This window comes from Lissotriton vulgaris, chromosome 1_1 (assembly GCF_964263255.1).
Source record: "Lissotriton vulgaris chromosome 1_1, aLisVul1.2, whole genome shotgun sequence".
Lineage (NCBI taxonomy): Eukaryota > Metazoa > Chordata > Amphibia > Caudata > Salamandridae > Lissotriton > Lissotriton vulgaris.
In genome coordinates this window covers 530440296-530453444 of record NC_141685.1, presented here as the reverse complement: position 1 = coordinate 530453444, position 13149 = coordinate 530440296, and the positions used below count along the sequence as shown (strand labels likewise).

At 43.6% G+C, this 13149-nt stretch overlaps 1 protein-coding gene across 1 annotated transcript in view; it reads left to right on the top strand.

The window, feature by feature from the left end:
* The window catches only part of SLC25A24 (solute carrier family 25 member 24), a 306063-nt gene that overhangs the window by 223411 nt on the left and 69503 nt on the right, over positions 1 to 13149 (top strand). The window contains exon 9 of the mRNA XM_086953894.1: positions 8715 to 8865. Within this exon, the coding sequence (XP_086810020.1) occupies positions 8715 to 8865 (151 nt within the window). The remainder of the gene's footprint in view (positions 1 to 8714; positions 8866 to 13149) is intronic.

Here is a 13149-nt window from a genome sequence, read left to right as displayed (position 1 = left end):
TTGTACAACAGGCTAGACTGGATACTGCGACTCTGAGACCACCCGGCGGGAATGAGGGTGTTAAGGGAGTGCGTGAGCCAGTCAGATAGGGTGCTCCCAGCCACATCAGGGTTGTCAGGAAGGCTGGATGTGTGACTCGGGAGGAGGGCACGAAACTGCTCGACTTCAAGTTTATGCCAAGGGCGCCTTAAAACCGATTTTCGACCTGCGCCCTGAAGGGGCCCAATTCCCTGTAATGCCATTGATACCACAGTGGTCGGACAAGCTCATAGGAATAGGTATATTGACTGGAAAAAATAGGGTCCAACAGATGTCCAGCTGAATGTGTGCATCATGGAATGCACTGGGTAATTTGGAGGGCGGCGAGCTCCTCAAAAAAATTGCCAATCTTACAGACTTGGCTTGCATCTAAATGCAGGCTGAGTTCTCCAATGATGCTGAAATTAGCTGATCTAATAGCTAACATACCAGAAGTAGCAGTAAGCGCTTCCCTGAACTCTTTGTGAGGAAGACCCTGGGGGGGGGGGGCGATAAGTCAGGTGCGAAGACCGTGTGAAATTGGCATTGAAAGATCCTGAAACGTGCTCACTCACTGCCCACCAGGGTTTTTTTTGATCAGGGTGCAGCTGTAGCCAGTCTTAAAAATAATTGCGATGCCGCCACCCCGGGCCCCTAGTGTCAAAATATTATAGCCCACAGGCAGGGCCAGACCAGGCTCCGCCTTCATATTGGCAGTGAGCCACGTCTCTGTGAGAAAGAGAATATCCTGTGTCTCATCATGGATAAGGTCAGATACTTCTGCGAAATTGTTCACCAAGGAGTGGCAGTTCAAGCTGAGGAGTTTGACTATATGTGGAGGGGAGGTGAGAAAGTTGCAACTGCCAGAGAGTTGAAACCGCACCATGTACAGCAGAAGGGTCCCTCCAGCGGGACACAGAGTTGGTGAGCAAATGGACTTACCCCCTTGGTGATGGTAGATAGGTCCGCCCGAGAGTGTGTACACTCAGCACAGACCAAACCAGCAGTATGCCTGGCCTCATCCAGGCGCAGGCGGGTGCGGACAGTCTTGCCTTTGGCGCCCTCGGCGCGCCAGCGGCGTGTCCGCCCCACAACAAGCATTAAATGGGCAGGGGGGGCAAGGGGGGGGGGGGGGAAGAACTGGCTCCTCCCGGTCGAGCCCCTGATTGGATGAAGAAAGCCACAGCGCTTAGCCTGGCCGTAATCCTCCATCATTCTTGCCCTTGACTTTTGACCCGAACTCTCAGACCTTGAACCTTTAGTTTCTATTTTTAAGTTCAAAATCCATAATGATGGTTCTTCTTATTGGATTTCATTCTTGTTTATGTCATTTTATTTATTTAAAATTTACTCTGTTTCTAAATTGGTTTGGGATTTTTCTTGTGTTGTCTTTTCACTTTATTACTGTTGAAGTGCTGCATGAGTACTTTACATATTGCCTTTAAATTAAGCCTGACTGCTTTTGTGCCAAGCTACCAGAAGGTTAAGCACAGGTTAAGTTAGTAACTTTTGTGGTTCACCCTAACAACGATTGTGATTGTTGCGGAGTGGGGCTTCCACCTCCCTCCAGTAACTCAATTTTGTTAAAGTACATTAACTGCCTGCTATCCTAGTATAAAATGTGCTCTTCAATTTCCTTATTAAGTTGAGTTTTGACATCTCCAGTCATCTGTAATAACAAACTGATTTAACTGTTCTGCTGTAAAAGCTTATTATAATTAAGTTTTAAGTCCTAATGCCTGCTTCCAGAGCCAGCGGCTAAGGTTAAAGGCAGATCACAGAGCGTCATTGTAGCTGCAGTGTAAACAATTTTCCATCTTATGATCTGCTTTTCTAAACTGACCATTGATCTGCACATAGGTAACAGTTTTTGACAACATGTTTATTGTTGTATATGGTCCTTTTCGCTAGGTTACACCAAACCTTTTGCCTACCTCCTCCTTGGTGTTTTTTACTTCATTTTTTCTGGCTTTAGGATTCTGAACACTTTACCACTGCTGACCAGTGCTAAAGTGCATTTGCCCTTATCTAAAATGTGATGACAATTGGTTAAGCCATGATTGGTGTATATATAGTTCACTTCTAAGTCCCCAGTATAGTCATATGCCATGTATCCATGGCCAGTAAACAAAATGCTGCTAGTGGTGCCTGCAGCAGTGAATGTGCCACCCACAGAAGTAGCTTTTCAAACCCTATTCAGGCCTGGCGTTTGAGCGCAGTTTACTACCGCCCGACTTGCAATTTCCAACTACTTGCCAAGCCTTAAACTCCACTTTTATTACACATCAGTCACCCCTTATGTAGGTCCTATGTAGCCCTAAGGGCAGGGTGCTGTGCAAGTAAAAGGTAGGATATGTCCTGATAGTGACAGCCACCCAAGTTCGATTTCACTACTGCTAGGCGTGCTCCTCTCATAGGTGAACATTGGGAATTCCTTAAATGCCCTTTTAATGTGTAATTTATTTCATAGGAGTAGCTGCTTTGTTTTATATAATTGGATTGTTATTGACAAATCCTCTTCAGTGGTAAAGTTGGATGTGGTGTTTATTAATCTAGAAATGCCCCTTTTACAAATTGGATATACCTCAGCTGTCTTGTGTGCCTTACAGCCTGTCTCCAGTACACGTCTGGGGTGGAGTACACGCCACCCCATCCTGGTTTCCTACAAAACACGGATTCCTCTCCCTCCCACACACACACTGATAGGCGGACAGACCGAGCTGGTCTGTAGGGGGACTTATGCACCACAAAGGTTTTGCTTTGTAGTCACCGTCACTTCAAGGACACATTGGGTATATGTATTTGGTCTATGACCCCCTCTCACTAGTTCACTTTGGGGTATTAAGGAGAGACTGCCAAGAAGAGGAGCTGTGTTAGAGGAGGGACTGCCACTTTTCTACCTGCTCTTCTGTGTTGGCCTGCTGCCTCTTTCCTGGGCAGGGGGAAGGACCTTTCTCTACAACCTAAGTAACTCCAAGGACTTGTCGGCTTGCCTCCTGTTCAGGAAACCTCAGGGCCTCTGAAGATTTCATTTGAACCAACAGCTGCTAGGCTCTGCTAATCCGGAGTCTGGCTCTGCCTCACTTGCCATTATCCAGTCCTGGGTCTTCAAAAAGTACCAGTAGCAGCTTTTGGGCACCCAAACGCATCAACGTGGTGCACTGATCAAGACCCACAATGTCTGCGTGCTCGAGTGCAGACCATCGTGTATGTCGACTTCGACAGAGCCTCAACTCCGAAGGCAATCCAGCACGACCCTGCACACTCTGAACACATCAAAGAAAGACTGCTATCTGTCCTCCATGACTCCTATCACCGCATGGTATCCTGCAAGAGGAGACGGAAGCAATTCGGGTCCCTATCCCCAGTACAATGGCATCACTGCAATTCCCAGAGAAAGGTTACTGTGCACTCCGGAACCTATGAGGTCCCTGCCGCCCACCAGTGCTCTCGCATGCGGTCCTGAACGGAGCGAGTAGATGAGTCTCCCGCAAACTTTCAAGTCAATCAAACAAGGGCCACCTCACATTGGGTGGGTGTATATCCGGATGTCATTGGAATACACCTTCTTTGTTAAAATACCCCTCACACACCAAAAGGGCCCTTGGTGTCATGCTTCATCATCGGGGTCTTCCCGTCCCGCTGCGGGGCGGGGCAGTGCTGCGACAAGCGGATACGCCGGAGCACCTTTAGATGGAAGTGCTATGTGTTGGGAGTGAGTGTCAGTGGGGTCAGGAGTGATATATTAGTGAATTGTTAAAAAATACCTGGCCTAGTGGAAAAAGGAAATTTTATTAAACACTGGCTGGTATTGTTAAAAGAAAAGTGAAGCGGAGAGATGGAGCTAATTAATGGGCTCTCTCTCCTATGTGGGTCAACATGTTTCGAGGCGCAGGGCCTCTTCGTCAGGACCTTGGGGGAGATCCCCCTGTCACTCACTAGTGTTTTCTCCACCGAGGTAGAAAAAGTGTATATACAAAAAAGTGAAAAAAAAGGCTATGTGTGTAAATATAATTAATAATTACAACACTTTTATGCTACCACACTGATAATGTAGTATGCTTATCAATGGAGGAATCAATGCCTCATGAGCCAGCTTTTGACAGAAGGGTATAGTGGGGTCCCAATGAGCCCCTTGCACGCTTGTGCTTCCTCCTTCGTCTGCTGTTCAGGAAACCTCAGGGCCTCTGAAGATTTCATTTGAACCAACAGCTGCTAGGCTCTGCTAATCCGGAGTCTGGCTCTGCCTCACTTGCCATTATCCAGTCCTGGGTCTTCAAAAAGTACCAGTAGCAGCTTTTGGGCACCCAAACGCATCAACGTGGTGCACTGATCAAGACCCACAATGTCTGCGTGCTCGAGTGCAGACCATCGTGTATGTCGACTTCGACAGAGCCTCAACTCCGAAGGCAATCCAGCACGACCCTGCACACTCTGAACACATCAAAGAAAGACTGCTATCTGTCCTCCATGACTCCTATCACCGCATGGTATCCTGCAAGAGGAGACGGAAGCAATTCGGGTCCCTATCCCCAGTACAATGGCATCACTACAATTCCCAGAGAAAGGTTACTGTGCACTCCGGAACCTATGAGGTCCCTGCCGCCCACCAGTGCTCTCGCATGCGGTCCTGAACGGAGCGAGTAGATGAGTCTCCCGCAAACTTAACATCTTATTTTAACTGTAGTAACTTTGGAGGCATTGCTTCGGCTGACCCTTGGAGAAAGTTTTGTACCGAACTACGCCATGGATCGCTGTTATTTCCCCCAGCATAACCGTAAAGAACCTACTGAAAGTGCATGGGCTCTTTCAGCATTGTGCATTCCTGAAATATTCGGAACTTGAGGTGCTGCAATTAGATTGTTATCTTTTTTAACTTGTTTTGAAGAGTAAAAGATGTTTTCATACCTCATTGTGGAGTCTTTTATGGTGGTGCTTTTGCTGTTCAACTGTATCCAGTAATGCATAACTGCTTACACATAGCCTCCTATGTTATGCCTAACTACCCTGTGCGAAGCTACCAGAGGGTGAGCATGAGATGATTTAAGTGTGTGATGACTTGCCCTACTTTCTAACATTTATCTTTCACACACTAGAATTCAGTACAGAAAAGAAACCAACTTCATTTTTCTGCTCATTCTGAACTACAGCCTTTTTTAATCTGTTTTACATTGAACTGAAGCTAATAGTATTTGCAATAAATTAGTACCTGCTTCTTTGTGTGTTTTATTTTGCACTACAAATTCTGCTTCGATTCTTCAAAGTCTGATCACATTATCTTGGGTTATCCACCTTGAATTTGCTTAATATATCTGCCTGCAGTTCATTGAATGTGATTATTAGGATGTGTCATGGTATCTATGGAGTTTGAGGTCATTATTGGAGTGTTAGGGGCAGGTTGAAAGATAAAGGAAGGGTTGAAGCTGAGCAGGGGCAAGCGAGATGGCTGAGGTGTTTCACTTGAACTTAAACTCAGTTGGATTCAGCATTAACCCACCCAAACTTCACTTTAAACCTCTGTCCTAAGAAGACAGAAGACACCAAATGTTTGTGTTTTTTTGGATGACAGATGGTGTCAACACGTATTAGAAGGATAAAATACCTTCTGCCAGACATTAAAAGGATATAGCAGGTCACCTCAGTTCTTTGCCCTTTGGCGGCGTGACAAGTTTACTTTGTGGCTTGCGATTTCCTTATACTGTGCAGCAGGGGGTACTTTACAGCATAAATAATTCACGCCCTTCTTTTCTTTGAATGTCTTTATTTACATTTCTTCCATAACAATTTATTTCTACAATTTTACTACAATCCAAATGTCTTAGCTCTAACCTTTTGTATGTAGGGCAGAGATGAATCAGTGTCTTGAGCAGGTCTTCATATAACTATTGACCTTGAAACATGTACATTCCCTGGAATCTCCAGAATCTGATGCTGTATTCTTCAAAAACAAGATTTGCAGACAGATCCATACTTTCTCCTGGTATTAGTCTTTAGCACATTCAATAGGATACTGCTGAAACCTCTGCTTTAATGTTTATAATAGTTTAACGATCATATGCAAGAGAGCAGGAGGTTACTTAATAGTGATATTGGCCGTCCTGTTCGATGGTAAGGTAATGCATGTTTGTGTTTGCTCAAAGTGAAACTTCTAAAAAAAAAAAAAAATTAAAAGGTGATCAGTTGAAAATTATTTTAGTGCTATGTTTGTATTTTGGAGAATTCGAAAGAGTTTTCAAGAATAGCAGATGACTGGCCAGATTACTATGAATAAAAAAAAAAAACGTAATTGAATATTTCAGAGAAACTTATGTACAGAAGAGTGATAAGGTTACAAAATATTTTGGTTGACACGTCAAATTTTCTGTCTAACAAGCTTCCAGGATGGTCAGGTAGGTGTTACAGTGAGGTCCTAGGAAGCTTGTTTCCGGTCCAGGGAAGGCATGGCTTGGCAGTTCGGGCTGGACTGTTCCCATGAGGCACAGGGTCAGACTGATTTGCATATGGCCATGTCTGAACTGGGGTGGCAGAGTGGGCTAAAGAACGGTGATGGATTAAACCCAGATCTGTTGACTGGGTGTGAGTGTTTGATTGGTCCAGATGCTCTGTCCATCACCACCCCTTTTTGTAATGCTTTGTTCGCCATAAGTTGGCAGGGTATGCTCAGACATGAGTCCCTTTCTCACTTTGCCACTGGATTCAAGCAAGCCTGGCTGAAGACGGCTGTAATGCCAGAAACCGGTCCTAGGAAGCTTGTTTCCGGTCCAGGGAAGGCATGGCTTGGCAGTTCGCACTGGGCTGTTCCCATGAGGCACAGGTCAGACTGATTTGCACATGGCCATGTCTGAACTGGGGTGGCAGAGTGGGCTAAAGAACGGTGATGGATTAAACCCAGATCTGTTGACTGGGTGTGAGTGTTTGATTGGTTCAGATGCTCCATCCATCACCACCCCCTTTTGTACCACAGTGAGTACAACATGATTGAACTGTACAGCATGATATAGCAGAGATTAAACAGTTTTAAATTTGATAAAAGACTACAGTCATATGCAATCAGATTACCCTAATTTAACAGCAAAATTATATAATAAGAAACTAGTATTCGGTTCAGCCAGATATAATTACCTACAAACATAAACTGAGGTTCTCATATTGTCAAGGAGTATTGAGAAAAAACTGGAAGAAAACCAAATGAAAACAAAATAAGGGTCATAAGTAAGTGCGTGGCTCTTTGCAGTTCTTAGTCTAGTGGAATATAGTTTAATAAAGAATAACCAAATGTTTTAACATTTTTCAAAAAAGTTTGATAAGTAAAGCGGTGTCAGAGCTACTTTGGGGCTCTGGGTCTTACCTACAGAACATTTTGCGTACTTTTAAAATCTTAGGAGACTACTGTCTGTCACTAGTCATGGCATACTCACAATTAACATTTTAGACCATGAAAATCATTCTATTTCTTTATCTGGACCTAGCATTATCCGTATTGAAGGAATGTGTTCTGCTACTTATTGTGAAATATGTTCTACCTTCTTACAATGGTAAATTATATTAGCCAAATTATCTGTGGGCAAAGTATCATCTTTAATATTTACTTTGCACATTTTCTTGTAACTAGTACTTCCTGTAATACATGCCCTGTTGACTCAAGTAATCACCGATGACCTTATCATGAATCTTATCTTTGTCAATACTGTTCATTGTTGTTGCAGAACATCTAATATTTAGTCTTTTGAGGAGTCCTACCATCTCCACCTCTGAGTTTCCTACTTTTTTTGATGACTTTAATTTCTTTTGGTAATAAGATTATTAGTGTTCAAGGAGCTACACTCTCAAAGTAACTTCCTAACCTCAATTAGAGATGAAAGAAACATTCTCAAGTACAAAGAAATGACAGAAACCTGATGTGTTGATAGTATCCTATAATTCAGTATATGGATTTTATAGGTGTATACTTATCTAGTGGATTGTGTGCCAAGGGGCATATAAGGTGTGCATGCCTGCTCTTTGCAAATCTATGTATAGATAAATGAACAGAAATACCTCTGCCTACTCATTTATGAGACTTTAGAATAAGAAACATCTTTACCTCAGACATTCAGTATAAAGGGGTTTGTCATTCATTTTACATACATTGTCAAGCAAGTATTTTGTCTGACTTTCATATAATACATTTGGAGTTAGAATGTGCCTAGATTGGAAGAAAACGTGAGTGGGACTAAATTTGATGTTTATGTTTAATGGTGGAATGAGAAAAGTAAACAAAAAGGCGCATCACTTTCAGTGTATTAGTACTGCTGGACATGAATGGGAGGCCCATGGAGAAGGTGTAAAAAACAGACAAGTACAGTCTCACATACACCATCAAGGAAACTGCCCCTCAACTAAAACACTGACAGCCAAAGCAGCAGTTAAGTTAAAAAAAAAAAAAAAACGGGAAAACAATAAGAGAAAATGTGAAGTTGAAAATGAAGCCAGGCCTTGGTTTTCAAGATATGAATGAAGATATATCGGTTACATGGATATGCCAGTCTCTTCCTCAGGCTGCCGAGATCATAATGTCTTCATTTTTGACTAGTGCAGAGACAGTCACATAGAGTACAACTGGATGCTATCAAAATAAATCTGGGTTACAATTAAACTGTTGTATAATATCTTAAAGTAGATGATTGTAAACCAGTCTTGACTTATTTTCTTTGCAGACTCTTAAAAATGCTTGGTTAGCAAAATATGCAACAGATTCTCCTAATCCTGGAGTGATGGTATTATTGGCATGTGGAACTATTTCAAGTACCTGTGGTCAGCTAGCAAGTTACCCTCTTGCTCTTATCAGAACACGTATGCAAGCTCAAGGTGAGTGTCAGTCTTCATGCCAGTAGAGAACATCTTTGTTTGTTTGGCATCATGATATTTATTTAAATGCAGTAAGTGCTATCATCCACAGTTGGAGAAATGACCTCCGCCCTAAGAAAGCCCAGTATCACTTCGCTAGAGGCAGATCTACGGTTGGTTTTTAAGAGGACAACTGATTATATGGGTCACTTTTACATGAGCTGATGGTACATGTATGCCATGAAAATCAGGATCCAGTTTTTGGGAACCAATAATGATCGCACCTGCCAGACTTGATTTTTGCAATTGGGGGATCCACAGATGACCACATCACTCATGAGCAAATGACTTTAAAAGGAAACGAAAGACTCCCATGATAGCCTAGGCTCCTACTGCGTCCCCCGCTGCCACCTCGTTGCTGGTGTCTGTGGAGCGGCGCTGGCTAACTGCTATCGATCCCTGCCGGGGACCCAACATGGCGGACGCCCGCTACCAGCCCGGGCTAAAGAATAACAAGGAAGAGGAGCGGAGACCGGGGGCGAGTCGGACAGGCGCTGATCACCTGAGCGGTATGTAGGGCTCCCACTGCGTCCCCCGCTGCCACCCGCTGTCACCCGCCGAGACTCTGAGGGCATTCCAGGGGCACACCAGTAAAGGGCCGGTGATTGACGGCGGCGTCCCTGCTGATGACGGCGCTGCCTTGAAACCTTCCCACCTACCTGCTCCGGCGGCCATACACCCCTCTCTCCGCCACAGACGGGCCTGGGCCCGAGGGCAGAGATGTGCCCCCCCCCCTTCCCCCTTGCTGACTACGCTGTTTAGCGCCAACGGTGCCTGACTTCAAGATGGCGCCCTTGGGGACATGCTTTCTATGACCGGCAGACACAGGCTCCGGGAACACGAACGCAGAGGATAGTGCCCTGGTGGACTCTGGAGGACTTTTTCGTTGGACTAGTCCCTCCCTCCATACCCTGCATCCTACCCACCCTTCCGCTATGCTGTGAATGCTGCTGTTTATTTTTTTTGGACAGTTTTCGCTGGACTCTAGCCCTTCCCTCCAGACCTTTGCATCCCACCCACCCCACCTCTATGCTGGTACTCGTGTAGTGTTTGCAGCGGTCCTTTGTACTCTCTACCACCCCTATATTACCCATAGAGTGTTTCCAGTCACATCCCTCCTGTCAAGATAGAAGATAACTAACGACTAATATCCTAGTTGATTTTTAGATTGTATCCATGTGTATCCCCTCCCGGTGTTTAGAATTATAGCTTTAACGACTAATCGCCTGTGGAATTGTTGGAATATAGCCAGGTGTATCCCTTCCCCCGTGTGAAGAGATAACCCTATTCACTAGAGCAAAAAGAAATGTGTTCCTGAAATGTGTAACGTAACTGATTCTATGTAAAGTGCCTTGTAAAGGGGCAGCTGAAATTCCAGGAGCCTAGTCCCGACAGCTCGACGACTTCGGAGGGCTGGAAGAGGTCCCCCGCTACACGGCGGAGGAGGGCACTGGACATCGAATGCTGTCTTATGTAAAGCGCTCTGATAACCTAATCGGTTCAAGATCCTGAAATGTGCAACGTAACTGATTCTATGTAAACTGCTGTGATAACATGTAACGGAACTGGTGCTATGTAAAGCGCTCTGATAACCTAATCGGTTCAAGTTCGCGCTATAGAAAACTCTAAAAATAAAAATAAATAAATAAAATTCTCATGCCCATAGTCTGACTCTGAGTACAGTATAAAAATAGGTCACCTTCCCATTCTGCTTTAGGACCACAATTATTGTAGACATCTGGTGTATAAAACCAAAAAACTAAAGTCTTATCTGGAAGTTCTCTAAATCTCAAGTTTTCTTAACAAATAATTTAATGCCATATCCACGAAATTGTTCACTGAAATGAGGATACGGATAACCTTATCTCCTTGAATCACAACAGCCTTTGCAGCAGAGCAGACCCTTTTTCAACCAGGGCAGCGTTATTTTGATGAAAAGCCATGAATCACTGAAGCTGTTAACCATGGCATCATATCACTTGTCAGCTGTTCATTTAGCAGTGAATTCCTGTTGCATTTTAGATATTTAGTGATACATTCACTAGGATGGTAAAGACCTTCTATACCAACCTGAGTACCTTGGTTTGAGTGAATGGTGTAATCCTGACACAATTAACTTAGATCTTTGCTCACGATTGCGCTTCCCACCCTCACCAATCAAACTTTTGTGAGCTTCTGTGTCCAAAACTCTCCATGCCACTGGAGTCAAGCTGATGAGGGGTGAAACCCCGAAACCGGTCCTAGGATGCCTGTTTCCAGTCCAGGGAGGACCTGGCCTGGCAGTTTGGGCTGGACTGTTCCCATTGGGCGCAGGGTCAAGACTGATTTGATTGTGGCTGGGTTCAAACTGGAATGGCATAGGGAGAAAAAAACAATGGATTTAGGCCAGATCTCTGTACTGAGGTAATTGTATTACATTGTTCTGCATTTTGTCCATCAATTGTTCTTTTTGCGCCTACATAGAAGATATCTCTTTAATCAAAACTGAAGACCAATCTTCTATCCCTACACTTCTGAAAATAGACTACTCTAAAGTTCATTCTCAAAAGTAAGATATGGCTGAGGTGTGCTTTAAACTTCCTGTACATACTGCCTATCCTGATGGTGCTGTCCTTAGATGGCAACCAACTTACCTTAGTATATTTTGTGCTACTCGTAAATCAGCCACACATAACAAAATACAAATGATTCATTTATTTATTTATTAATCAGATTTTTTATATAAACCGCACACAATTATGACATATTAAACCTTGAGGATAAATCCAGTCTTTTTAACAATAAAAAAATATACAGTATCACAGTATCAAATAACAACAATGAAGGAAGATCTCATCCAGATATCAATGCATTCAACAAAATATATAAGCTGCAGTATTTGATAAAGCTGTCAAAACATATAAATTCCACCGCCCCTCAAATCATATAATTCAGGAGTCATTAGCAACCTGCGCCTCCTTTCAGCTCACAATAGGAGCCCAGATAAGTATGCCCAGCAGTCTCCCTCTTTTACCCTTTCTCTCATAAATGGCTCTTTCCAAAGTAAACATTAAAAGCAGCTGCGCAAGCCAGTGCTGAAATGTTGGGGGTGCCGGATCTAACCAGGCAGAAGCAATACATATTCTTACTACAGCCATAGCCAGGAAAAAGAAGTGATATGATGGATCTTGCACTCCATTACTGCTGACTCCAAGAAGTATCAAAGCCGGGGATAGCTTAACTTTCAAACTCCGTGTCAAATCAAGAAATTGCTGAATGGAATTTATCAGGGTTTCAAGACTTCAACCGGACACAAACATATGTACTAGGTCAGCATCCGGTCGAGTTGCACCGCGGGCATCTAACTCCTGCCTGCTCCCCCCACTGTGCAATCCTCGCTGGGGTATAATAAAATGCGAAAATAGTTATATAGTGCGGAGCTTGAAGCCCTGCCGAGCACACTACCGTCTGACCCAGTTCTAAAGAGTAGAGAACCTGTTCAACACCTACCCGTTCTGCCCATTTACACGCATGTTTTTTCAAATCCTCTTGTTTGAGCCCTACTAGTTCAGCATATATTGATTTTATTGTGCACTTCCTACCATCGCAACTTTGATTTCACCAAACCCATTAAGCCCCCCCACCTTCTTACTAAAAAAAGCTTTGCAGCTGTAGAAAATGTAAAGAAATTGCTCCTTTCGAGCCCAAACTTAATCCAAATATCACTAAATTGATGGAAACCATCCATTTGTATTAGATCCCCAACATTCTGAACCCCCCACTTCGCCCACTCTGCTATGGTCACATTAGAAAATATTCCAGGAAACATAGGGTTTTTATAGAGCCGAGTATAATAGTTGTTCCTCCCAAGACCAGTCTTCTTTTTAAGTGAAGCCCAGATTTTGAAGGCTACCAGCAAACTCTTAAATGTTGTCTTCTTATAGTAGCTGGGCTCACAAAATTTCATAAATCAATTCATTACTTGTTCTCCGAGCAATAACTCGTACAAATCCAGGAGCCCTGCTTCATCCCTGACGTCAGTAGAGCACGTACCAAATAAGATACTCATATATTGGAGAGCCGCCTAGTAATAAGTTTTAAAATCAGGGACAGCAAAGCCCTCTCTTTCCCTGGGAAGTGACATGAACCCAAGAGCCCTCCTAGTTTTCCCTTGCGCCCAGATAAACCGGGTTACAATATTCTCCAATGCCGCAAACCAATCTTTTTCAAATTCTAGTGGTATTGCTCTAAACAAAAAAAGTATTT